General features: G+C 34.6%; 1 protein-coding gene across 6 annotated transcripts; it reads left to right on the plus strand.

The window, feature by feature from the left end:
- The first annotated feature begins 2,863 nt into the window (after positions 1-2,863).
- Positions 2,864-26,969, plus strand: LOC18443179 (uncharacterized). 6 transcript variants are annotated; one of them, XM_088857683.1, is made up of 16 exons: positions 2,864-3,063; positions 3,405-3,462; positions 15,677-15,798; positions 15,966-18,968; positions 19,796-20,038; positions 20,222-20,485; positions 20,643-20,906; positions 21,080-21,343; positions 21,537-21,800; positions 21,958-22,221; positions 22,395-22,658; positions 22,842-22,988; positions 23,446-23,604; positions 25,330-25,434; positions 25,658-25,804; positions 26,430-26,969. In XM_088857683.1, the coding sequence occupies exons 3-16, from the start codon at positions 15,688-15,690 to the stop codon at positions 26,694-26,696; spliced, it is 5,766 nt and encodes a 1,921-aa protein (XP_088713809.1). In that variant the 5' UTR covers positions 2,864-3,063; positions 3,405-3,462; positions 15,677-15,687; the 3' UTR covers positions 26,697-26,969. The 6 variants fall into 6 exon arrangements, 5 of the variants coding, with proteins under 5 accessions (XP_088713809.1, XP_088713810.1, XP_088713808.1 ...); XM_088857684.1 differs by lacking the exon at positions 3,405-3,462 and adding an exon at positions 10,122-10,150; XR_016049003.1 differs by lacking the exon at positions 3,405-3,462 and having other exon boundaries at positions 25,572-25,804.
- The last annotated feature ends 138 nt before the right edge of the window (positions 26,970-27,107 follow it).

A 27,107-nucleotide genomic window follows, 5' to 3' on the forward strand; every position in this document is an offset into this window, starting at 1 on the left:
GTCAGTTATTAATAGGAGGATTAACTACCGGTCAATAGCTACTTAAAGCCGGCTCCGTCGTCACGTTTCCCTTATTTGACGGGGTCGGTTTTGGTCGGCTACGCTTGGCCTCTTCGGAAAGAACCTTTTCATCGCAAAATGACTATTATACCCCTTCCTTTTTTAAAATGTCCGATTACCCCATATATTTTAAGGGGGGAAATTCAAAAAGTCCTCGCCCGAGTCAAATGACCGTCCTAGGCCGCTGCCCTGTCAAGAATCATGCAGAAGTCACACATAGACTGGTTGTGTGTATTATAGTCTTTGATTTAGTCATACCATAGACTAGTGGTGTATGGTGTCATAGAGTCTTTTATTTTAAGGAAAGTACAGTTAATCTCAAGCATCAATTATTTGGATTGGATGGCGATGACGCTAGTTGTACTATACATATGGTTCAGATTCTATAATATCGATAAAAGAAATGTGTATTTTTTAGGGTGCGTTTGATTCAATGTTATCAAATTCCCTTTGCTTCAGCCCTTCGGATTTTGGATATAAACCGAAGAGAAGCGAAGCCGGGTGCGGCCATTTCGGGTTGCTTCTGTCAGATTTGGGCCACTTCGGATATGATTCAGGTCTTATTTTGGTCTGCTTCAGCCAGCAAAAAAATAGCTATATAAAAGTACTTTTTTTGCATTATTGGCGTATATTTTATATATAAATATATTAGATATTTATACTATTTTTTTTTAAAAAAAAAATCCGAAAGTCTTCTTCCGAATTAGCCGAAGCACCGAATTGTTTCATTTTTTTCACCAAACCGAAAAAGACTCCGAAATGAATCTAACAACATTGGTTTGATTGGTGAAAGATGAGGTTCTCTTTTACCAATTTTTTAAGCTCTATCTTTCACAACTGTTTGGCGTTTCTTATTAGGGAAAAGTCTATATAGAGTCGAGGCTCTAAAGCATCAAATTAGAGCCAACATAATTTTTTTTACTAGAAGAGGTTGTTTTGACGTTCAAATATCTTCAAATTGGTCATCTCGACATCAAGATGTATAGACATGAGAAAAAAATAGATTTAAAGTTTTGAAAATAGTGTATTTTGTAACACTCTTTTGAATCGCCAGTTTTCAAGATTTTCAAATTTTCATAGATCAATCGATCTAAACTATTTTTAAAGCTTTAAACTTTATAAATAAAAATAAAAATATATTTTAAGGCTATTACAAATATTTTTAATATTGAAACCCCATTCTCTTACACTATTTGAAAGTGGCTTCTGATTTGATTGTTCGGACACCCTTCTTAATACTAACTTAGGAAGTGCTGTACGAATTAGAAGTTGCAGCTCGATAACTGGGCTTCCATTTGTCAAACACTCCTTTATAAAAAAAAAACACAAAACAAAAAGAAACAACACGAGGCATTACTTGAAGGGTGCGGTTTTTATAGAGCCGAGGCTCTAAACCATTAAAGTAAAGCCCACATTCAAATAGTATCAAGACATGTGGTTTCAATATTTAAAATTTTTATGATAGCCTTAAAAAATATTTTCATATCTAATTATAAAATTTAAAGCTCCAAAAATAGTGCAGATTAAGTAGATGTATAAAAAAATGGAAATCTTGAAAATTGATGGTCCAAAATGCATTACAAGTTGCACTATTTACAAAACTTGAAATCCATTTTTTTCAGATGTCCATGCATCCTTATGCTGAGATGATCAATTTTTAATTTGTGCATCAAAATATCCTCTTTTAGTGAAATTTAATTTGATTGTTTTAAGCGTCGGTGCTAAACCCTATCTGCATGTTTAATTGGTGAAAGGGGCTATTGCCAAAGCCGCAGAGTGGCATTTCTTCGTGAAAGAGGCTATTGCCAAAGCCGCAGTGTGGCATTTCTTGTTAAAAAACATGAGAAGTGCTACAGTGATTAGAACTGTGACACTTACTTTTTTGTAGGAATTGAGCCTAAGACATAAATAATGGGTGTTACAATACAACCATTTTAATCCCATTCAAGGTTTTCAATAATTCTGCTTCTGACCGTTTTATAGTCGTAATTAGCTTTGGCAGCTATATCGCCTATCACCAAATCACGTTTGATATTCCAAAACAACAATCATAATGCCATTATAACTGCTGTTGTACAGTGAGGTTATTCCGCTTTATAACAACACCAATCCCATTTAGAACTGTGACAACGCAGTGCCATTATAACGTTATAATTCCGTTATTTGAACATTAGCCATAACTCCCCTTAAGAAAGAGAGCCAATGGTCACTTTAAAAAGGAAAATGTTTTGATAGGGCTGCAGCATGAATAAAGCCTCACCTCAAAACTTACCAAAAGTTGTGGTTTTGGCGTTGGAAAACCTTCAAATCAATAATCTCTATCTTGACCAATATGCGTGTGAAAAAAACTAAGATTTGAAGCTACAAAATAGTGTATGTTGTAATTGTTCATTTCACCATAGAAAAAAAATACTTACGGATATGTGAGATCCGTTCATTTTTTAAGTTTCAAATTTCATAATCAATATTAAAAATTGATTTTAAAGCCATTATAATGATTTTCAATACCTAGAGTGCTTTCTTAAAAAAAAAAAAAAAAAATAATAAAAAAAAATAAAAATAAATAATTTGTGGTGAGGGTTCACTTTGTCTTCATAAAGCCCAGGCCTTCTAGAAAATTGCAACTCTTTAGAAATGATAATTGTTTATCGTCATATTAGACAAAGAGTAGGCCTTTTTATGGCGTCTATGCATTTTATGACCTAACTCATTCTGATGTTGCAGGTCCACTACACGCTTCTACTGGACCCCACGCACGCCACCCTTGCTACAAGAATCTCTCTCTCTCCCCCTCTGTTTTCTCATCTGATCTCATCTCTCTCTCTAAAAACTGAGTTTCTCATCTCTCTCTCTCTCTCTAAAAATACATTGCTTTTTGCGTTCTGAAAGTGCTAGACATTGGTCGAGTGGAAATATCTTTCTCTCTCTAAACATTGGTCTGGTTTCCTTGTTCTGAAAGCAATCCATAAGCAGCGAAATCGTCAACAGAGGGCATCCAAGCAAGTAAGCATCTCTGAATCCTCCTTTCTCTCTTTTATGACTTTTCTGGTTTTTCTTTCCTTTTATAGCTTTCACGAAGAGTTTCTCGCTCTTCAAATAGTAATAAGAAATTTGCAGTACGCAGAAGTGGATTACTGATTACTACTTTTTTGTTTTCTATTATCATTTTACGGTCGTTTATGCATTGATTTTTGCATAGGGAAGTTTGTATCAGTAGATCTTGATCAATTGATTGCCATCTTCTTAGAAATTTACAGTTTTTCAAGGATCAAAGAAATTCCTTTACTTCCCTTTCCTATTTGTTGTCTCTATCCTTTTTTTGATCGGATTCTCATATGTTATAGGCAATAAACGAATAATCATCGACGGATTAGTTCACGATCGAGTAATCCAGTTCATATGGTTTGTGCTTCAATACGTTTTGGTTGAAATTTACAGATGATGGATCTTTACGAAAACAAATTTTCAAGCCTGTTTTATTCGAATTGTTAATGGACTAAAACAGGATTCTATGCAATTCCTATTTAAGAAAGAGTAATTTTTCTGTTCTTCTTATACTTATAGTTTCTTCTGGATCTTCTTACCAGTCTGCTTCTGATCATTAATGGAGGTTGGGTTTGATCTGGATCTCTGATCGATTAGCTTAACATTTTAAATATTTTGAATGCAATTTTTGGAATAAATCGAGAAAGGCTGTATTTTTTTCTGCAAATGATCGGCCATTAAACCCTTTTATGTATATTTTTTGTCCACTGATCTATTCCTAAAATAATGAAGATCATTAAAATACACACAAACAAGAAAAGAAGAACAATAAGAAAAAATAAAAGTATTAAAAAATAATATTTTTTAGTTGTTGAAGTGGCAAAAGGAAAGTTTATTCTTTAAGGATTCTATTTCCTCCTGCTTTTTGCTATTCAGCATGTATTTTGGAAAAATAGTCACAGAAGTAGCTATAGGTTTCAAAAACTAAAAAAATTAGCATATTTTCATTTTTGGGCAAGCTCTGTGTGCTTTTCTTACCGCATAAACCTTTATACTTCTCTTTATCCAACCCTCCATTCTGAATAGGGGGTTAAGATTGCCCCAATAACAACGTCAAGTTTTTACAGTATTTTATTTTTAATTTTTTTATAAACTGTTTTAACACCAAAATTTGGACGTCCATTCCTCTATTAAACTTGTACTCTATTAATCTCGCATCAATGAAAAATATAAAAAAAATATTTTTAATAAAATAAAATAACCAAAATATCTTTAAAAATTTCAAGAGGTATTTTCGTTATTATATTTTATCAAAAATTTATTTTTAATATTTTTTTATAGATACATCCCCATGAAAAAATGATACGTACTAAACTTCATAATCATACAATTTATATAAAAAAACTAAAATTAAAATACTTTAAGATGTCGGACTAAAATTAAAATACTTTAAGATGTCGGATCTAATATCAAACGAAGAATGATTCTCTTGATCAAAATTGAATTGAGGAGAGGGTAGAAATTTTATGTGGGGTAAACATAAAAACCTTCGCTTTTATTTCTTTGGTTGGTTATTTACGAAAAAAAAAATATAGAGGCGCAACAGCCAATACATCTAGAGCGAGAGACAGAAAGTGAGCATAGCAAGCAAAGCCAACCCAACCCGCGGATTCTAGAGAGAGATTAGCAAACGCAGCCAACTAATTGATTGGAGAGAGAGAGAATAGCAAACGCAGTCCACTAATTGATGAGAGAGGGGAAAGAGGGAAAAACAGCCCATAGAGAGAGAAAGAAAAGAGAGGGGAAACAGGAAATATGAAATACAGCCTGTAGAGAGGGGAAATAGGAAATATGAAATACAGCCTGTAGAGAGAGGAAATCGAAAAAACAGCCCACAGAAAAAAAACGGCCAACCAATTGATTGTCTTTACTTGTTTCGAGGTCCCCCAAAGCAATCTCTTTTGGTTTCACTTTCGGTGTCAAAAAACAAAAAGGAAATAACTGCTCTCGCAGGTTACTGTATCTACCTTGTTGTTCGATGACAAATTGACCATAGTGCCCCTCTCTATTTTGAAGTTAATAAAAATTATTCCTATTTCCGATTGGAGTTTTATTACCATTAGCATTAAACTCGACTAAAGTAAAACTTTATTTCTTTGAAATAAGTGGAAGAGCACTTCTATTTTTTTGGTCAGAGGACTTATTTGGAAGGAGGTTTTTCTATCTGAATTTTTTGGGAAATCGCTGAAAAATTATCAGATTTATTTTTTAAAGACTAAAAATAAAAATTGAATTTTCTAACACTTTGATCTCACTGCTCCCAAATTGAATGGTCTCTATTTAATCTCGAGATATTATTTTTTTGAATCTTATAAAGGGTACAATTAGGACATTATGAGGTTAATCTATGGGTTTAAGGGGTTATTTCCTCAAAATTTGAGGTCTTAAAATTACTCTCTTTACTTGGATTTTTTTTTTTTTTTGACAATAATCTTTTACTTGGCTTTATTTGTGATATTTTTTAAATTTTAATATATGGGGTTTAGTGGGCAATACATCCACAAATACATTGCGCAATAATTTCTGTACTAATATGTCAAAATATAACTAAATTAAATAACTTATTTTCTTTTGGGAGATTTACTATAATATCCTCGATAAGTTGTGGAATTAAAGATATTTTCAATTATTATTCTTTGTGCTCATATATCTTTTTTATTCTTTTTTAATTTTCCCAATATACCCCAAGTTGGAAACTTTAGATTTGGAACCAAGGTTTTGAACCCCCATTTGGAAAGGTATAGAATGAGACAATTTATATGGCTAAGAGATCGGTATCAAGCTTGAAATTCTGTGTTCGATTTTAAAAATGTAATGATTTTTTTTGTCACTAAAGTCAATTAGGAATTTGAATTTGATCATACTCAAGGTAAAAGACAAGTGAATGATCGGCCCTCTTATACCTTTAGATGAAAAATACATATACTATGTTCTTACGAGAGTACATTGCACTCTTCGTTTCTCGAATAAAATATCTTTTCAAGATGAAATATATATTTTTACCCCAAAATTTGAGATTAAAATATGTTTTTGTATGGGGAAGCAAATGTACAGTGCGCACCAATAGAAACATCTTTAAAATGTTTGGGTGAAAAATGGTAATTTTTATGTCAGATACTAGAAGCAAATATAAATGGGTGCGGTTACGGACCTCTCGCAGGTGTAGAGGTATGGTGCGCTTCCAATTTTATTATGATGGTATATAATTTTGATGTAAAATGTTATTAGGATTATTTTAAAATTTATTTTTATATTTAATTATAAAATTTTAAAATTTTAAAATAGTTAAAATCAAATAGATCTATAAACATAAGAAAATCTTGAAAATAGACGGTGTAGATAATATGTTGTAAAATACACTATTTTCGAGACTTAAAAATCCTTTTATTTCTTATAGTCATACATCTCGATGGTCAAACAAAGGTTTTTCAACATTAAAACTATTGGATTTTTGATGATCAATCAAAAGGTTTTTCAACATTAAAACTATTGGATTTTTGAGGGGCATCCGTAGTACATTATAAGATAACATCCTAATATAAACTTTTTCGATACAAATACACGAGGCAAACTTTCTTAAAAGGCAGGATCAGCGAACTTACCGGGAGGAAATTGAAATGGCCGATTTTTATTTTTTGAAACTCAAAATTTTGTAAAGCTGGATTCTGTCGTACTTGTTTGTTATCATTATCAAATCTTTTATATAAGTTGGCGTTGACTAACAGACAAAAAATGTTATCATTATCAAAAAAATTTCTCAATAAATTGGAATGAAGTGCTGAACATTAATTACACCATGAAAACGAGAAACACAGAAGATAGTGTTAGCATATGTGGAGCGAAATGCAGGCATGGATATTTACAATAATAATTAAAAGCTGGGGTTCTCGCCATAGGAAAATCTAAAGAGTAGTGGAAAAAAAAAAGAGGTAAGTCTTAAGTGTAATGGGAAGAAAACACAGAAGTTCCCTGAAGTTCTATTGAAGGAAAAAGTTTATATAGAGCCGAGGTTCTAAATAATCAAATTAGGGCTTATCTCAAAAATTTCATTAAAAGAGGTTGTTTGGATGGTCAAATATTCTTAAATTGATTATCTCGATCTCAAGATATATGGACATCACAAAAAAAAAAATGGATTTCAAGTTTTGAAAATAGTATATTTTATAATGTATTTTTGGACCATCAATTTTCAAGTTATCATAAATATGCTTGGTCTACACTATTTTTGAAGCTTTAAATTTCAAAATTAAAAATGAAATATATTTTAAGACTATGACAAAGATTTCCAATATTGAAACCACATTTCTCGATACTATTTGAAGGTGCGCTTTACTTTTATTGTTTAGAACCTCTGCTATATACAAGCCCCACCCTTTATTGAATGACCAATACACCCTGCTTTCTCATTCAATTTAGAGTACCTTTTGGTGTTAGTGACTTTTACGCCTCCTTGTGAATGTATCATTAATTATTGGAAAAGATTTTTATAAGGTGAGGCCCTAAACAATCAAGTTATGGTGCACCTCAAAATTCACTAGAAGAGGTTGCTTCAGTGCTGAAAAACTCTTAATTTAATCATCTCAACTTCAAGATACATGGACATGAGAAAAACTAGATTTCATGTCTTAGAAATAGTGCATCTTGTAGTATTATCTAGACCTTCAATTTTCAAGTGTTCATAGATCTGCTTAATCTACATTATTTTTTAGTCTTTAAATTTTATAATTAGAGATGAAAATAAATTTTCATGCCGTTGCAAAGATTTCAAATATTAAAACATCATGTTTCGACACTATTTGAAGGTGCACCTTACTTTGATTGTTTAGGGCCTCAGCTTTATACAAACCATGAAAGAAAGCCTAATGTGATATTGTCAGGAAATATATATTTTTATCTATCTTATTTTCACCTTTTTTATTTTTTGTCTTTTCTTTTGGCAAAGATCACCTACAAGTAGCCTTATTACAATAACTCTTGCTTCAAAGAAAATAAAACTAACAAATCTAGTATCTTAAAAACCTTGATGCCACTAAACCATTTTTCTTTAAACAAAAAAAATATCCACAATTCTTATACTTGGGAATATAAGGACAATATAATTAAATATGGCAAGAAACAAAAACAGAGTGCCGGATATTACCTCAACTGAGCTTATTATACTCCATACTGAGTCACCATAATCCGATGGCACGAGATCAACGATCAATCTTTAATCTCAATCGAAAAAGTAAGTTTAGGCTAAACCCTCTAATGGAATAATGAATTCCTTTATCACAAATCTCAAACCTTAGGTGAATCCCTTTAACAACCTAGTTTGAGAGATTTGCTTTCTTTTCTACCACAACCTATAGTCTAAAACCCAAATGATAGATGAGAGATCATGAGAGAGTTGAGAGAACCACCATAAGAGAGATATCACAGATGAGAGAGTGGGGCATGCCCCTTTGGGTCTCTTGAGAGAGAAAAACTTTCTTAACAAAGAGAGAGATATTTTAAGTGGGACTTGCCCCTTTTGTGGGATGTGAGAGGTACAGATGGGAATTAGGTGTAGGAGATAAGGTGTAGAAAATTGGGTAGGGATCAATTCTTTTTTTATAGTGTTTGAACAAGATTAGGATTTCTCAAGGTTTTCCTTAGTTTGCCTCTTCTTGTGAAATTGAATATGAGATTGAATATGATCCATTGATTTTGGGTGACTTGTGGGGTGAAAGATTTGAGCCATCCATTTCATAGATAGGCCACCAACATTATGGAAGGTGCTAGAACCTTTATTCCCTTCTTTCCTTTGATCATTATCTCGTCAGTATAAATAAAATAAAATAATATTAATCATAATGTGTGCTTTATCCAAAAATATTCACAAGCCTTATCATGCTTTCTAAAAGATTCATTCAAATCTTTCTCAAGATAAATCACATTTTCAAATCTCATAATAACTTGGCCTCCAAGCCAAAGTTATTACTCTTATAAGAATGACTCTTAAAAGTGGGTACGTGAGCTCTATCAATTTAGGGCAAGGTGGGCCCAGCACAATGGGCCTCCAATGTTTTTATTTTATTTTATTTATTTTTAAATATTTTTTTAAAATAATAAAAAAATTTAGAATTAATTTGAATAGTGAAATCAATTTAAAATCAATATCTATGTTTTTATAAATCCAAATTTGATAAATAAAATGTTCAGAGATCTAAAAAGAATTCAAATAATAATTCTATAAATCATATATCATTAAAACAAACATAATTAAATTCATTAGATGGAAAAGGGATCGATGTGGTTTAGGAATTAAATAAATAAACACTGGGGTACTCTTCTTTCAACTGTATACTCCGGTCCACTCTTGGTTTATCAAACCGAACCAGTATTTCCCATGACCCACAGTTCATGTAGGGCATCATTAGTGGGTCATCAAAGTCTGGCCAATGAGCCAAGGGGTTATAATCCCAGTCACACAATCCCTCGACTTACTTATCTGGGCATACTTTGATCTCATCAAGGGATGACCTATTAGAACCCTTATCGAATAGTTTTTTATGTTTAGGTACCATAAATTTTTTTCCAACCGACTGACCTAGCTCGTCAAGCTCAATTCGATATCAGCAAATATCGTTTTCTTAGTATGGTCCAGTAAGAACCATACTCCCATTGAGATCATGTTCTATTATATCAAAATGTTTTTTATAAGCACTCATGAGCCCTTTAGTGTACACACTCACTCAACGTCTCCCACTTGACCTTTGAAGGCCTTACATTCTCTCTTCTCACTTTCTTTCATCCCCATCACTTTTACTGGAACATTAGGGGCAACCCCCTTTGTCAGATGATCTGCAATCATCAGATCTATGGATATATAACTAATCTCAATCTCTCTCAATCTCACCTCATGTATAATTAATCTCGATCTCTCTCAATCTCACCTTATTCTTCAAGTAATAGAAACATGATTTTATATGCTTGAAGTTCTTATAGAATTGTGGCGCTTTTTTGACATGCATATCGTTGCCGTGTTGTCACAGAAAATCGTTACTGCTTCACAATGCCCGAGGTAAAAGTCAATGCGATTAATAAATTCTTAATCCATATGACCTCTTTGACTGCCAAACAGTACGACACGTACTCTGCCTCCATGGTAGATAATGCCACCATATCTTGTTTCTTTGATTTTCAAAAAACTGTACCCTCTCCAAGCATAAGCATATATCCACATGTGGACTTCGCATCATCTGGATCCGTGAGATAACTTGCATCTGTATATCGTAATATCTAAGCAACTAAAAAAAAAAATGGGATTGTAGCAGCTCCCACTCAATTATTGCACACAACATATACATTCTTAGCATTCTTATGCAATAAGTAATTCAATACGCGTTGGTTTCACTCTGTTAAGTAGGCTTTGATAAATATAGTTATTCATATCTCAATGAAGAGCACACCAAATTGCAGAAAATTCAGGATGACTTCTCTTTAATCAAAGTTTTTAATTCCTCTCTTCCCACAGATATTTCTTTCTCAAATAAATTTTATTAGAAACTAGACGAAGAATGAAAGTCTAAAAACTTAGTATGGGCTATAAAACATTATGTTTAGAATGGATATAAAATCATGACTTCCAAGTCATTGAAATAATTTTCGTTACAGAAAACAACACTTGTGCAACCTTCAATAAATTGACCATATCTTTCAAACCATAAGGTATTTCTTGATGAAACTATTTTTGTTTGAAATTACACTCAATTTGATGAGTTATATTCAAATTTCAGTTAGAAATTAAATCATATGGTTGGTAGGAAAAATCACGGAACTCCACGGACAGTTCCTGAATTTTGCAGGGTCAGAACTGACACCTGTCATTGACGAGTCTATAACTCTCAATTCCATTAGGATCTCCCACTGAAATTTTGCAGGTAGATCCTACTCTCAAAAACTCATAATATTACTGAAGTATGCAATAGAAAAATAACTCATTATCTTCTTCATATCACTGCTCCAAAATAACACAAAATACCTATTATACAGAGTGTCGTTTTCAATGTTCGAATATTCCAATAATTCTTAACCATGGGTGTATTACTTGACTACAAAGGTCATTAGCTTTTTATATCTCATTCACAAGCTTGATCTAAACTCAATAAAGAGAAAAGACAACTAATGACATCAAGTATCAATATATACCAATGAAAGAAACACTAATGTGATCTTGCCGGGGAATATATATTTTTTATTTTTCTTCTTTCAACGCTTTTCTTTTCTTTTGGCAAAGATTATTTACAAGTAGTCTTATTACAACAACTCTTGCTTCAAAGAAAATAAAACTAACAAATCCAAGATCTTAAAAACCTTGATGCCACTAAATCACTTTTCTTTAAACAAAGAAAATATCCACATTTCTTATGCTTAGGAATATAAAGACAATATAATTAAATATGGCAAGAAACAACAAGAGAGTACCGGAGATTACTTCAATCGGACTTATTACAACCCACACCAAGTCACTACTATCCGATGACGCGGAATCCACGATTAACCTCCAATCTCAACTGGGAAAGCAAGTTTAGGGCAAACCCTCTAATGGAACAATGAACTCTTTTATTACAAATCTCAAACGTTTAGGTGAATCCCCTTAGCAACCTAGTTTGAGAGCTGCTTCTCTTTTCTATCACAGCTCTATAGGGTAAAACCCCAATGAGAGATGAAAGATCATGAGAGAATTGAGAGAACCACCATGAGAGAGATCAAAGATGAGAGAGTGGGGCATTCCCCTTTGGGTCTTTTGAGAGAGAGAGAGAGAGAGAGAGAGAGAGAGAGAGATATTCTAAGTGTGGCATGCCCCCTTTGTGGGATGTGAGAGATAGAGATGGGAATTAGGTTTAAGAGATACGGTGCAGAGATTTGGGTAGGGATCAATCCGTTTTTTATAATACTTAAACAAAATTAGGATTTCTCAGGGTTTTTCTTGGTTTGCCTCTTTTAGTGAGACTTGTGAGATTGAATATGAACCATTGATCTTGGGTGACTTGTGGGGTGAGAGATTTAAGTCTTCCATTTCATAGATGAGCCATCATCATTATGGAAGGTGCTAGAACTTTTATCCTCTTATTTCCTTTGACTATTATCCCATCAATATAAATAAAATAAAATAATACTAATCATAATATTGTGCTTTATCCAAAAATATGAACAAACGTTATCATGCTTTCTAAAAGATTCATTCAAATATTTCTCAAGATAAATCACCTTCCCAAATCATATAATAACTTGGCCTCCAAGCCAAAGTTATTTCTCTTATCAACTCCAACCCCTATTAAATAGGAAAGACTCCTAAAAGTGGGGCGCGCCACCCAAAAGATGGCTACACGAGCACCACCAACTTAGGGCATGGTGGGCCCATGTGCACAATGGGCCCCAATGTTTTTTTTTTTTTAATTTAAATATTTTCTAAAAATTAATAAAAGATTTTAGAATTAATTTGAATATCTAAATCAATCTAAAATCAATATCTATATTTTTATAAATTCAAATTTGATAAATAAAATGTCCAGATATCTAAGAAAAATTCAAATAATAATTTTAAAAATCATATATCATTAAAACAAACATAATTAAATTCATTACATGGGAAAATGATCCATATGGTCTAGAATTAAATAAATAAACACTGGGGCACTCCACCTTCAACTGTGGATTACAGTCCACACTTGCTTTATCAAACCGATCCAGTATTTCCCATGACCCATACTCCATGTAGGGCTCATTAGTGTCACCAAAGTTTGACCAATGAGTCAAATGGTCGTAATCCCAGTTTGTGGATGAGCTGGTTTGCTTTCTCGAAATGATTATCATTATGCATGCCGTATGATGACATATGGATGAGGCTTTGGCCACTGTTTCTGAAGGCCACCATCACACAAAAGGGTCACATAGTCGGTTGGCTCACTCACCCGGGCATATTCCGACCTTATCAAGGGATGATCTATTAGAACTTTTATCGGATAGTTTTCTATACCTAGGTAACATGAGGTTTTTCCCAACCGACTGCCCTAGTTTATCAAGTTCAGTCTGGTATTAGCAAATATTGTTTGCTTAGTATGGTGCATGAGGGTTCACACTCCCACTGAGTTCATGTTCTCTTATATGAAAATATTTATTAAAAGCACTCATAAGGTATTTAATGGTCACACACACCCAACAAACCACACCTTTAATTATTTGCCTTGGTTACTGTTGCCACATACTTTGTTTTAGGTCAAAATTAGAACTGATTCCATATTGAGAAAGATGATTTTATGGTTAAGTATGGTGAAATGGTGGAGGTTACTTTTTTTTCACTTTCTCGAGGGGACTGGGTTAAGTGTCTTTGAAGTTAGATTCCAAGTGATCATTTCGATCTTGAGATGTATGCAATAGAAACAAAATTCAAACATTTTGTTTCTATTAGTATGGATATAAAGAAAAAAAAGGAAAAATAATTTCAAGTCCAAAAATAGTGTATATTGTAAAAAATTATTTGGACTGCCTATTTTCAAAAATATGAAGTGTTCATAGATTTCCTCAATTGGCACAATTTTTGGAATTTTAATTAGGTTGAACATGGATTTTCAAGACATTATAAGGTTTCGGCACCAGAACTCCATCATTCGGAAAAATATAGATGTATGCCTCGTATATTATAAGGTGGGCACCTTATAAAAATCTCAACTTTTAGTTATATATAATTTCAAATTTTTTTATTTAGATTATAAATCTAAGTCATGGTTTCCTTAAACTACCAACACAAATTAGCCCTTCCCAGTCCTAAACAATCGCATTCAAAATCTTGGCCGAGTTACTCAAATTCAGCATTGGTCAAGCAGAGTACCAAGGTACAAATTTGGGCTCTATAAATTTTTTTTTTAAATTTATAACAATTATATTTTTCACTAATCATTATATAAATGTTTTATGTATAATTTTGATGTTTTTTCACCATGATGAGTTTTTCTTATTATTTGCTATATTTTTTCCCCCTTTTTAAGATATTTCTGAATTATTACTAACTATAAATCGGTTTTTTCTGAACATTTTATATTTTTTTATCTTTGGACTTTTGTGTAGTTGGTTTTTTTAATGGACCCGGTTTCTATGCGGCTAAGCCCGCATATGTAGAAATGCGGCCTCTTACTTAAATCTATTTTTGAGATGGATTTTAGAGGGCTTAATTTTTAAGATCATGTAATCTCTAACATCGATGTCATGAATATGAATAAATAAATAAATTTTAAAAACTAGAAATAACATTTCTAGTATGAAAGCATTTGGACCGTTAGTTTCCATTGCTTTTAGATGGAACGCCTACTTGCATCCATCTTTAAGATGGATGCTTTACACTTTCTGGACTGGATATGTAGAAATGTGGTCCAGCCCGCATGACACAATTTTTCTTTTTTTTATTTACTTGATTTTTAACACCATTTTTTAATTTTTAACGCGGTTTTGAGCTTTGCACTGCTTAAGTGAGTCCACCTGGACTGTCTGAGTGAATTGTCTTGTGCAGGGTCTGAGTCCCGAGCCCCAGCCAGCTCTTTCGAATCTTGTGACTAATAACTCATTGTTTTTTTTTTTTTTTTAAAGTTTGCCTGTGGCGAAACCTGGCTTTTTGTCTACCACTCACCCAAATTTTGATCTATCTTTTTCTTAATTTTTGTAACTGTCTTGAATCTTGATTACTTGAATTTTATTCAGTTGAGCCGAACTCAATTGCATTATGATGATCTAGCAATGGAAGAAGTGACTGTTTGAGTTCTATTCTTGACAGAGTGGATGATTTTCTTATTTGTGTATCATATATTGAATCATTCGGTATGATTCCAGTTTTGGGTTCTCTGATTTTTGTAGTGCACTCATCAGTTGTGTATTCGCAGCCCATAATTGCATCTTCTATTTTTGGTTTTCTTAGAGTCAGTTGTCATGAAAATCACCATGAGAAACATGAATTTAATACTCGGTCTATAAGTCGTTTGTGTTTATTCTAAATGTTTCTCTCTTTTTTCTTCATGTATCTCGTTCCCCATTGTCACTGTTTTTTTATTCCATGATCTACTCATCTCCACGAATAACATTTGGTTTTGACCCGTTCAATAGAGATATGAACGTCAATTAATTATACAAATCATACAATTGGCATTTGGCCGGTCTCGAGCCAGCCATGCTGATCCCAAGCCTGGATAAATGAGGAGGGTTGTTTCAGGTATCGCAGGCAGCATAAAACTTTGCCACATATTTTAATGAACCTGAACAGAATAAGATTTATGTAGCCCGACTCCAAATAGTTAAGATAAGGTTCGGATGATGATGATGATACAATTGATATTCGGTGTATATATAGTGGTCTGATGCGTTGAAATTGTGCATTTGGATCACTGCTTTGTGACATAAATTTTCCCCAAATCAACTTTGATACCCCCTAAAATCAATTTATAAAAGAAAAATCAGCACAGAATTCCAAATCAACTTTGATACCCCCTAAAATTAATTTATAAAAGAAAAATCAGCACAGAATTCCCCAGATCTGACGTGCATTGACTACTTTTAACAGGGGAATATAGCATGGAAGAAGAAAACAAAGTAACTTCAGGAGAAGACCACACTGTGGTGGCTCAAAAAAATGTGGGCCATGCTACTGACTTAGTTGATGACACTTCTCCAAGTGCACCTCTGGTAAAGTTTGATCCTTTATCATGTGTATGTTTACTTGTTATGACTTTCTTATACAGGAGCACAAGACGTAACTCTCTCTCCCCCCCCCCCCTCCTGTACATTATGGTGATTGTAATTTTAATGCTTCTTGTTAGCGTCTGATAATATTGATGGGTTTGTGAATGCAGAAAAAAGGTGCAGAACCAGAAGAACTTGCTAATGGGGTGTTGCACGCAAGTGATGTCACTATAGAAGACCTGGAGGGACCAGTGGAAAAGCAACTTCCTTCAGCAATGAAAACCAGTCAGGGCCATGAAGAAGAGGACATTGCTTTGGGTGGCGAATTTGTGAAAATCGACAAGGAATCTTTGGAAGTGAAACATGCACCCATTGTTCAAGGAGTGGAAGAGAGTAGTTCAATTTTAGAAAGAGATGTGGGTACTCCAGAAAAGACCAGAGATGTGCTTGAACTGGAAGAGAAACTCAGTGGTCTTGAACTAGAATTGCAGAGAATGGTTAATGAACTGAAGATCTCAGAATCTCAGAAATTGAAACTAAAGGACGAACTTCTTGTAGCAACTGAGAAATTGGAGGGAAAGACCAAGCATTCTTCTGAGCTTGAACTGGTAGAAAAAGAAATGAAGGAACGACTTGCTTCTGCTGAGTCAATGATCAGAGAATCTGAAGAGAAACACAAGTTACAGCTTGAGTCTCTCGAAGAAGCATTGAGATCGAATGAGACTAAACACAATGAGCTGATTGAATCAAAGGATGCATTGGATAAACTTACTGCTGACATAGAAAATATGAGGTTTAAGATGCAGGATTTAGAAGAGAAGTTGCAGTCTTCAACAGATGACGCACAGAGATATGAGTCCCAGATGAAGGAAAGGGAGTCTCATGCCACAATTGCAACTGAAAGGGCTCAAGAATTTGAGAAAGTGTTGGAGCTGGCCAAGTCCAGTGCAGCAGAGATGGAGGCACAAATGGGTTCTCTTCAAGAAGAGTTGAAGGTGCTCTATGAGAAGATTGCTTCATATCAAAAAGTAGAAGAAACCCTGCTTGTCACTGAAGCTTCTCTCTCTACAGCTCGAGAAGAGTTGGAGCTTTCAAAAAAGCGCACCCATGATTTGGAAGAAGTGCTTGCATCTAGAGAAGCTCGTGTTGAAGAGTTAACGGATGAGTTGAATCTGCACAAGGCTTCTGAAGAACAAATGAAGCAAGACAGTCTAGCTTTGGAAGGTCTTTACTCTGAATCTAAAGCAAACCTCGAAGCTCAAAATCAACAATTTGAAGAGTTAGAGTTCAAACTACAAGAGGCACTGAAGGCCAATGAAAGACTGGAAACTATTGTGAAAGACCATGAATCACAAATCACGAAATTAGGTGATGGATTGGCAATGGCAGCTAAGGGGAAAGAAAGTCTGGAAGCTGCCTTGTCTGAAGTGAATGGTAGCTTATCCCAAAGTGCGGAGTTAAACATGTCTCTCCAAGAGAAGTTGAATACATTGGAAGAGGAGTCCTTGAAAGCTAATTCACTTCTTAGAGAAGCTCTCTCGAAAAATACTGAGATGGAGCAGACTGTGAAGTCCCTCGATGAATTGTATCGTGAAGCTGAAGCAGAGGCTGCCAGTTCAAAAAAACTGAGTCTTGAACTCCAAGAATTGCTTCATGCTTCAAATTCTACCGAAGATGAAGCAAAGTCACTACTCAAAGAGGCTGAACTAAGGCTGATAAACTTAGAGAAAAAAAATACTGAGCTCGAAGAGCTGCTAAAGATAGCTGAAACAAGAGGCTTGGATGCTGATAAGGAAGCAAAAGGGTTCTATGAGAAGATATCTGAACTTAGTGTGAAACTATGTGAGGGGGAAGAAGAAAGCGCGAAGTTAAAAACACAAATGAGAGAATATGAAAACCAGATAGCTGAGTTGAAATCTACCTTGGATCAGTCCTCTCTGAAGAATTCCGAGCTTGAGCTAGAGATGAAGGGTGTCTTAGAGAGATGTGCAGAACATGAGGGTCGTGCCAATACCACTCATCAAAGGAGCCTTGAACTTGAAGACTTGATTCAATTATCTCATTCCAAATCAGAGGATGCCGGTAAAAGGGTTGCAGAATTGGAAATTTTGCTAGAACAAGCTGACCAACATAAAAAAGAGCTCCAAGAAAAAATAAGCCAGGCAGAAGTTAAATGCAGAGATTCAGAAGAAGAATCCAAGCACCATTTGAGCAAGGTTTCTGAGCTTCTGGGTGAACTGGAGCAGTCGAAAGCCAAAGCAGCCAGCCTAGAGGTTGCTTTACAAGTTGCTAGTGAAAAGGAGAGGGAATTGGAAGAAAGGCTGAATCTCATTTCAGAAGAACATAAGGTATCAAAAGAACAAGCTAGAACATACCAAGAGAGTGCAGATGAAGGGGCTACATTGGCTGCTTCACTTCGGGATGAATTGGAAGAGGCCTCTGCGAAGTTGGTATCATTTGAAAGCCTCATAAAAGAACTGGAAAGCAAGGTTTTGGAATCAGAAGCTAAAGCAGCACAGTTTTATTCAGAGAATGAGGCATCTGTAGAGGCCAAATTGAAGCTGGGCCATGAATTGGACGACTATAAAAGCAAGGTAGAAGACCTACAGGGACTTCTTAATTCTGTTAAGTCTGAGAAAGAAGCAGCCATCTCAGAAGTGGACTCTCTCAAAAAGGTTGTTAATGATTTAAATGAGGAAAACGTAAGGCATGTAACTCTCCATTCTGAAAAAGAGTCTTGCATCAAGGATAGAGAGATTCAACTTCAGGAGTCGATCGAGAAGTTTTCAGTGAGAGATGTTGAGGCCAAAGATTTGAGTGAGAAGTTAACTACACTTGAAGAACAAATAAAACTTTATGAACGAAGGGATTTGGAGAGGAAAGTAGAACTGGAAGAGAGCCTATCTAAGTTGGGTAATCTAGAGAGAGAAATTGGAGAGCTTAAGCGTAAGGGAGATAAGTTGGAATTAGAGAATGAAGTGTTGGCTGAGGCCAACATGAAGCTGAACCAGGAGCTGGCTGATTATCAGGGTAAGTTGATGGATTTACAGGGAACTTCTAATTCAGTTAAAGTTGAAAAGGAAGAAATAGCAGAAAAGCTTGCTTCTTGCATGAAGACTATAAATGACTTGACAGAGCAGCTTGCTGTTGAAGGAGAGAGATTCCAGGCTCAGGTAATGACATTTTTTTGCATTTGGTGTAATTTTGTTTCAATTTCTGGATACTTGGCCATTTATAAAGGCTTTTTCTTTTAGTTGCATAAATATTTACCAAAGCTATGTATTGATCAATAAGCTCTTTGGTTCTCGGCACCTGGGTTTCTGAATTTTCAAAATTTTACCGATTTTCTTTCTGAATTTTCTGAAGTTTTAAAAATATCCCAAAGATTAGAGGATGAGAAAGAGGCTGGGTCCTAATTAACCAAAATGCCTTGTTTATTCATCAATGTGGTAATTGATTTTCTGGCATGCATTAAAGACATAACTGAGTGCTTAAAATATCTCAATTTTTAGGAAACAAGAGAGGATAAATTGTTTATGGGCCTCAGTTATTTTTATCATTTTTCCAATGTTTAACATTTTTGAATGCTATAGCTTTTATGGAGTCCTCTATATTTGAGGTATAGTTTTTTTGCATAAATCATTCAGATTGAGTAAATGAAAGAAGAAATACCATTGACCCTTTTTCAAAGTGCCATTTAACTTGCCACATGATGTGTCAGTAATGAGTATTCGAAGTTCAATCATGAAAGTGCTGCAAATATTTTCAAAATATCATTATAAGATTTTAATTTGAATAAGAAGGAATTTTCATTAAGATGTGGGCCTTTCCCCTCTGTGGAAACTACCAGGAGACTTTCATGAAACTTCAAATTCTATTTTCTTTATTGGATAATTACTTATAAAAAGAAGGAAAAGAAAAAAGAAAAGATTAGACTTGGTACCAGTAGTCCAATACGTCAAATACATTGCTGCTGATGAGAATGCAACTGCTTATACAGATATCTTCAGTTGTTGAGGAGAAAAATGCATTGAAAGAGACATACCAAAGCAAAAAGAATGAACTTCAAACCATAATATCCGAGATGGAAGGGCATTTAAGTGAGGGGAATACTAGAGAAAAGACTCTCATTGCCAACTTAGCAAGTCTCAAAGCTGAACTTGCTGAGAAATCCACATTGCAGACGAAGTTAGAAGAGCTTGAAGAGAAGCTATTGCTGGCAGAAGCCCAGTTCCAAGAGCAGGTAGATGAAATGCGTCGAGCTTTATAATTTATCTGATGCCCTTAGTATTAAGTCTAGTACAATTCATTTAATTGATAAGGAAATATATAATGATGTGGAAATCAAAATTTTGTCTGAAATTGCATTTGGAGTGATCTCTGCTACTCTCTCTCTCTCTCACAAATTTTTTTCCTACTCTCGTAGGTTGTAAAACATAAGGCAGAGGCAGCTGAAAAGGAATCAGATCTTATTTCTAAGTTGGAAGAGCATGCAACTAAGCTGCAAGATAGAGATATATTAGTATCCGAGATGGAAGGGCATTTAAGTGAGGGGAACACTAGAGAAAAGACTCTTATTGCCAACTTAGAAAGTTTCAAAGCTGAACTTGCTGAGAAATCCGCATTGCAGACAAACTTAGAAGAGCTTGGAGAGAAGCTATTGCTGGCAGAAGCCCAGTTCCAAGAGCAGGTAGATGACATGCGTCAAGCTAAATAATTTATCTGATACCCTTAATATTATCCATTCCTAGGTCTAGTACAATTCATTCTGAAATTGCATTTGGAGTGATTGTAGCTACCCTCTCTCTCTCTCTCTATCTCACAAAATGTTTTTCCTACTCTCATAGGTTGTAAAACTCAAGGCAGAGGCAGCTGAAAAGGAATCAGATCTTATTTCTAAGTTGGAGGAGCATTCAACTAAGCTGCAAGATAGAGATATATTAGTATCCGAGATGGAAGGGCATTTAAGTGAGGGGAACACTAGAGAAAGGACTCTTATTGCCAACTTAGAAAGTTTCAAAGCTGAACTTGCTGAGAAATCCGTATTGCAGAGAAAGTTAGAAGAGCTTGAAGAGAAGCTATTGCTGGCAGAAGCCCAGTTCCAAGAGCAGGTAGATGACATGTGTCAAGCTAAATAATTTATCTGATACCCTTAGTATTATCCATTCCTAGGTCTAGTACAATTCATTCAATTGATAAGGAAAAAATTATGTCTGAAATTGCATTTGGAGTGATAGCAGCTACTCTCTCTCTCTCTCACAAATTTTTTTTCCTACTCTCGTAGGTTGTAAAACTCAAGGCAGAGGCAGCTGAAAAGGAATCAGATCTTATTTCTAAGTTGGAGAAGCACTCAACTAAGCTGCAAGATAGAGATATATTAATATCTGAGATGGAAGGGCATTTAAGTGAGGGGAACAGTAGAGAAAAGACTCTCATTGCCAACTTAGAAAGTTTCAAAGCTGAACTTGCTGAGAAATCCACATTGCAGAGAAAGTTAGAAGAACTTGAAGAGGAGCTATTGCTGGCAGAAGCACAGTTCCAAGAACAGGTAGATGAAATGCGTCGTGCGACATAATTTATCTAATACCCTTAGTATTATCCACTCCTAAGTCTAGTACAATTCATTCAATTGATAAGGAAATATATAATGATGTGGAAATCAAAATTTTGTCTGAAATTGCATTTTCAGTGATCTCTGCTACTCTCTCTCTCTCTCACAAATTTTTTTCCTACTCTCGTAGGTTGTAAAACATAAGGCAGAGGCAGCTGAAAAGGAATCAGATCTTATTTCTAAGTTGGAAGAGCATGCAACTAAGCTGCAAGATAGAGATATATTAGTATCCGAGATGGAAGGGCATTTAAGTGAGGGGAACACTAGAGAAAAGACTCTTATTGCCAACTTAGAAAGTTTCAAAGCTGAACTTGCTGAGAAATCCGCATTGCAGACAAACTTAGAAGAGCTTGGAGAGAAGCTATTGCTGGCAGAAGCCCAGTTCCAAGAGCAGGTAGATGACATGCGTCAAGCTAAATAATTTATCTGATACCCTTAATATTATCCATTCCTAGGTCTAGTACAATTCATTCTGAAATTGCATTTGGAGTGATTGTAGCTACCCTCTCTCTCTCTCTCTATCTCACAAAATGTTTTTCCTACTCTCATAGGTTGTAAAACTCAAGGCAGAGGCAGCTGAAAAGGAATCAGATCTTATTTCTAAGTTGGAGGAGCATTCAACTAAGCTGCAAGATAGAGATATATTAGTATCCGAGATGGAAGGGCATTTAAGTGAGGGGAACACTAGAGAAAGGACACTTATTGCCAACTTAGAAAGTTTCAAAGCTGAACTTGCTGAGAAATCCGCATTGCAGAGAAAGTTAGAAGAGCTTGAAGAGAAGCTATTGCTGGCAGAAGCCCAGTTCCAAGAGCAGGTAGATGACATGTGTCAAGCTAAATAATTTATCTGATACCCCTAGTATTATCCATTCCTAGGTCTAGTACAATTCATTCAATTGATAAGGAAAAAATTATGTCTGAAATTGCATTTGGAGTGATAGCAGCTACTCTCTCTCTCTCTCACAAATTTGTTTTCCTACTCTCGTAGGTTGTAAAACTCAAGGCAGAGGCAGCTGAAAAGGAATCAGATCTTATTTCTAAGTTGGAGGAGCATTCAACTAAGCTGCAAGATAGAGATATATTAATGTCTGAGATGGAAGAGCATTTAAGTGAGGGGAATACTAGAGAAAAGACTCTCATTGCCAACTTAGAAAGTCTCAAAGCTGAACTTGCTGAGAAATCCACATTGCAGACGAAGTTAGAAGAGCTTGAAGAGAAGCTATTGCTGGCAGAAGCCCAGTTCCAAGAGCAGGTAGATGAAATGAGTCAAGCTTTATAATTTATCTGATGCCCTTAGTATTAAGTCTAGTACAATTCATTTAATTGATTAGGAAATATATAATGATGTGGAAATCAAAATTTTGTCTGAAATTGCATTTGGAGTGATCTCTGCTACCCTCTCTCTCTCTCACAAATTTTTTTCCTACTCTCGTAGGTTGTAAAACTTAGGGCAGAGGCAGCTGAAAAGGAATCAGATCTTATTTCTAAGTTGGAGGAGCATGCAGCTAAGCTGCAGGATAGAGATATATTGGCTGTACAAGTGGCTGATCTCCATATTGCTCACACGACCTTGAATGAGCAGGTTCCAACTTCAACTAGATTCTCTTCATGCTTTTTACAATGTTCCTTCTAGAAGAAATGACATAGACACACATGATTTCTTAGCATGCCAAATTACAATTGCATTCTCCAAAGATCTGGCTGAGAACCCATTGGCCCATTTCATCAGAGTACCAAGAAAACATAGTGTTTCCAATAACATTCACTCTCCTTTTGCAACAATTAGAAAATTCATGGATAATTTGCATACTGGATTTGCTGTTCTCAACATTTAAAGTATGAATTTTTTCATATACTTGTACTTTTTTATCGGCCTTAGTTTTTGCTAGTCTGCCTGTTGCTTTTTTTCTTTTTAAATGAGCAAATTTGATTTAAGTCGGCCTATCCATTGAGGATTCTGTGTCTTCCTTTGACAAGTGATCCCCTTCAAAGTGTAGAATTACATATTTATTATTCATTTTGCCTTTAAACTTGAGCAGCATGAGACCCTGCTTAAAAAAGATACTGAAAGGGAGGCCAAGATGAACGAGGACATGGAGACTAGAAATGCACATATAACAGAAATACGTTCCTTGAAAGTCCTCGTCTCTGAACTTGAGGAGAAACTAAAGACCACAAATCTTAGTTTAGAAGAGCAGGTGAATTTTCCAAGCCCAGTTTGTGTTATTGTATTTACTTCATCATATATATATATATGGGCAGTGATTTCATGCAACGGTTGTATAGTAATATAATCCATCAACCTTCATAAACCATGTTAGGGCTATTTGTTTGATCCAAATTTTAAAATATACACTCTTTTCATTCTAATGAACCATCACAAAAAATAAAAATTTGAAAATGCAACTTCGAAAGTATGTTTTTAGCCCAATTAACATCGACTGTCCATCTTGGTGAGAAGCTTAGATCTAGGCCTTAGAAGGATTTTTTTCTTTTCCAATTTTTTTAGATTGCTTTATTATCATTAGATGAACAATGTTAATAAAGAAAAAAATGATTTTGAGTGTGTAATGGCTAAGATCTTGAAATTCACCAAATGAATGGTCTAAAATTAGTTGTTGGTGGGGACTCATTTTGACTATATATATAGGGTTCAAATCGAGCTTTTTTTTTGGGATTGATTATTGAGATGAAGAGTGTGTGTGCAAAATTTTGGGCTATACAAATACCACAAACATGGTTTTCTAGAAGTGTGGTTGCATTATACTATGATTCAACTGTTGCATTAGATCACTGCCCTAATATATATATATATATATATATATAGAGGAAATGCTGGCGTAGGCCTACTAGCCTACAACTACATATAGGTCCAACGGCCCAGATTGAATCTAGGCCGATCTGACGGATATGACCTTATTTCGTATTTGAATTTGAATTTTTTTTTTACAAATCCAATCATGTAAAATTTTACACGTCTATTCTTCTCATCAACATGCACCAAATAAAAATATTAAAATATTTTGGGAGGTATTTTGGTTAATTTATTTTTCACAAAATAAATTTTTTATTTTTATTTTTATTGGATTCTAATATTTTTAAAGAACACACGCCCAAATTTTCAAGTGATTTGGATTTATATAAAAATAAAATAAAATTCAGATGCGAACTGCAATCGTGATCGTTGGATTGGCCTAGATTCAATCTAGGTCGTTGGGCCTATATATAGCTGTAGGCTAGTGAGCCTACACCTGTATTTCCCTATATATATATATGGAAGATACTACAAACACCTGTAGGCGAAAATGAACAGCGATTTCGTCTACCCTCATCACCATCCAAACTTCATCTCACGGTCACCGTTGTCTGGTTGTGTACATCGTAGTGAGGCGCACCTAATAAAAATATATAAAAAATAATTTCGAAAAATATAAACTGATCAAAATACCCCTAAAAATTTATGGGGGTATTTTGGTCAATTTATATTTTGCGAAATATTTTTTTCTTATTTTTATTAGATGCACCACACTAAGATGTAAACATGCCAAATTTCAGATCATTCTGATTTATAGAAAAAAATATTAAAATTGAAACATTACCTGACAATCGTGACCGTGTGATGAACTTTGGACGGTGATGAACATAGTCGAAATCATTGTTCATTTTTGCCTATAGGCGTAGGGAAGACTTTTCCATATATATATATATATATATATATATATATATATAAATTATATATATATATATATATATATATATATATATATATATATTATATTATTACCATATTATATTGGTCCCAGTAAAAAAGCATTTCACAGTTTGCTTATATGAAAAATAAAAGTTCTCATTTGTATGTCAACTTATCTTTCTGTAACTTTTTACTGGAGTTTCTTATGAAATATATATGTATCATGTTACAGAAAGAGATTGAATCAACTAAAGAAGTTGAAAGAGTAGGTGCTTTGAAACAAGTTGAAGAACTTCAGCAGAAGCTACAACAGGCAGAAGCATCATTAAATGAACAGGTAAATTTTTTATTCCATAAAATCCATAAAACACTGTTAATTTTTGTGGTAGCAACTTAAAAACCCCTCAATTTTCCTGAGAACACTTTGAAGGCAAAATAGAACTGAACTATTCACATTCTTTTTACTATGGATAGCTATTTCCAAGGAGCTGGTGTTTTCTTTTTGGGAACAAAGAATTCATGTGGAATGCACCTGAACTTGAGTATTGTTAATATGCCAGGGTGCCAAATCAGGGGAAAATCTGGCAGTTGTGAATGCGGAGGTGGAAGATTTGAAGAAAAAATTGAGTGAGGCTGCAGGTTTAGAAAATAAGATATCAGTGCTTGAGAGCAAACTCCAACTGGCTAACGCAAAGTTAGAGGACAAGGCAAGAGTTCTTTCTAATTTTCTTGAGATTACAATTTCTATTCCTTCTTAATCAAAAGATAATTGTTTAAATGGACCTAGTCAGTACTGCCTTCTTCATCTGGTTAATATGGTACTGGAATTTGGTTATATACATAGGGTGACATATTTCAAAATCTATGGGTCTAGAATGCTTCACTTTAATGCAATTACTTGGTTTTGGGAAAGGGTCATTTATGTGATTTTTTAGTGGCAAATGTGAGTTCTTTTTGTAGTTGAGCTATCACCAATTCATTGTTGGACATGAGCCTCAATGGTGCACAAGTATGTCGATTCTGGGATTTGGTTACGTACATAATGTGTCATATTTAAAAAAATCTATGGTCCTAGAATGCTTCACTTTAATGCAATTACTTTTGGTTTCGGGTAAGGGTAGTTCATGTGATTTTCTAGTGGCAAATGTGAGTTCTTTTTGTGGCCGAGCTATTATAAATCTATTGTTTTGATATGAGCCTCAATGGTGTGTAAGTATCTCCACCCTGCCTTAAAGTGTGTATGCAGGTATTGTGTGTGAGTGTGTGTGTGAGAGAGAGAGAGATAGAGAGAGAGTAAACTGATTTATTTCCTATGGTTGTGAACTATTGCAGGGGACTGTAGACATCCAGAAGGCAGACGTGAAGAATTCTCTTGAGGTCAAATATAGAGAGATTGGATTAGAATTGAAGGATACTGTTGAGGTGAAATCTAGAGATATTGGATCAACTGTTTCATCTCCTTCAAAGAAGAAGAGTAAGAGACGTGCTGAAGCAGCATCTACAAAGACCATCGAACCATCGGGCATGAACTTCAAGTTCATACTGGGAGTGGCATTTGTTTCTATTATTGTGGGTATCATTCTTGGTAAGCGGTACTAGCTAGTATTAAAAGGTCGAACTTAAAAGGCTATGCAGTTTTGTGTAATATAGTATTCATTTTTATTATTTATTCTATTTTTGTACCACCTTGGGTTGGCTTGTATTGTATGGTTGAGGTCTTGTTTTGGGGGGTCAGGAATTTGTTTTTGTATCATTCCTGCCTCTTTGGTGGGGGCTGTTGCATTGCTTGCTTTATGTAGTGAGTTGTATTTATGAGAACTTTGAAGTGCTTGTTATTGTTGTTATTGCAAAATTGAGAGAAACTTAGTCTTATTTCTTTCTTATCTTTTGAACATTCGAACTTGAGCTTAATTATATGTTGTAAGCAATTATAGTCAATCTAAGAGAAACCATAAGCAAATCATCCGTGACTTCGCTGCAAAATGTTTGAAAAACCTGGAAGAATTAAGT

This window comes from Amborella trichopoda, chromosome 2 (assembly GCF_054954075.1).
Source record: "Amborella trichopoda isolate Santa Cruz 75 chromosome 2, AtrichopodaSantaCruz75HAP2 v2.0, whole genome shotgun sequence".
In the NCBI taxonomy this organism is placed as follows: Eukaryota; Viridiplantae; Streptophyta; class Magnoliopsida; order Amborellales; family Amborellaceae; genus Amborella; species Amborella trichopoda.

Coding starts and splice junctions, on each gene's coding strand:
- LOC18443179 (XM_088857683.1), top strand. CDS start 15,688: ATGGAAGAAGAAAACAAAGTAACTTCAGGAGAAGACCACACTGTGGTG. Junction 21,801..21,957: donor AAGCCCAGTTCCAAGAGCAG/GTAGATGACATG, acceptor CTACTCTCATAG/GTTGTAAAACTCAAGGCAGA. Junction 25,435..25,657: donor AAGCATCATTAAATGAACAG/GTAAATTTTTTA, acceptor TTAATATGCCAG/GGTGCCAAATCAGGGGAAAA.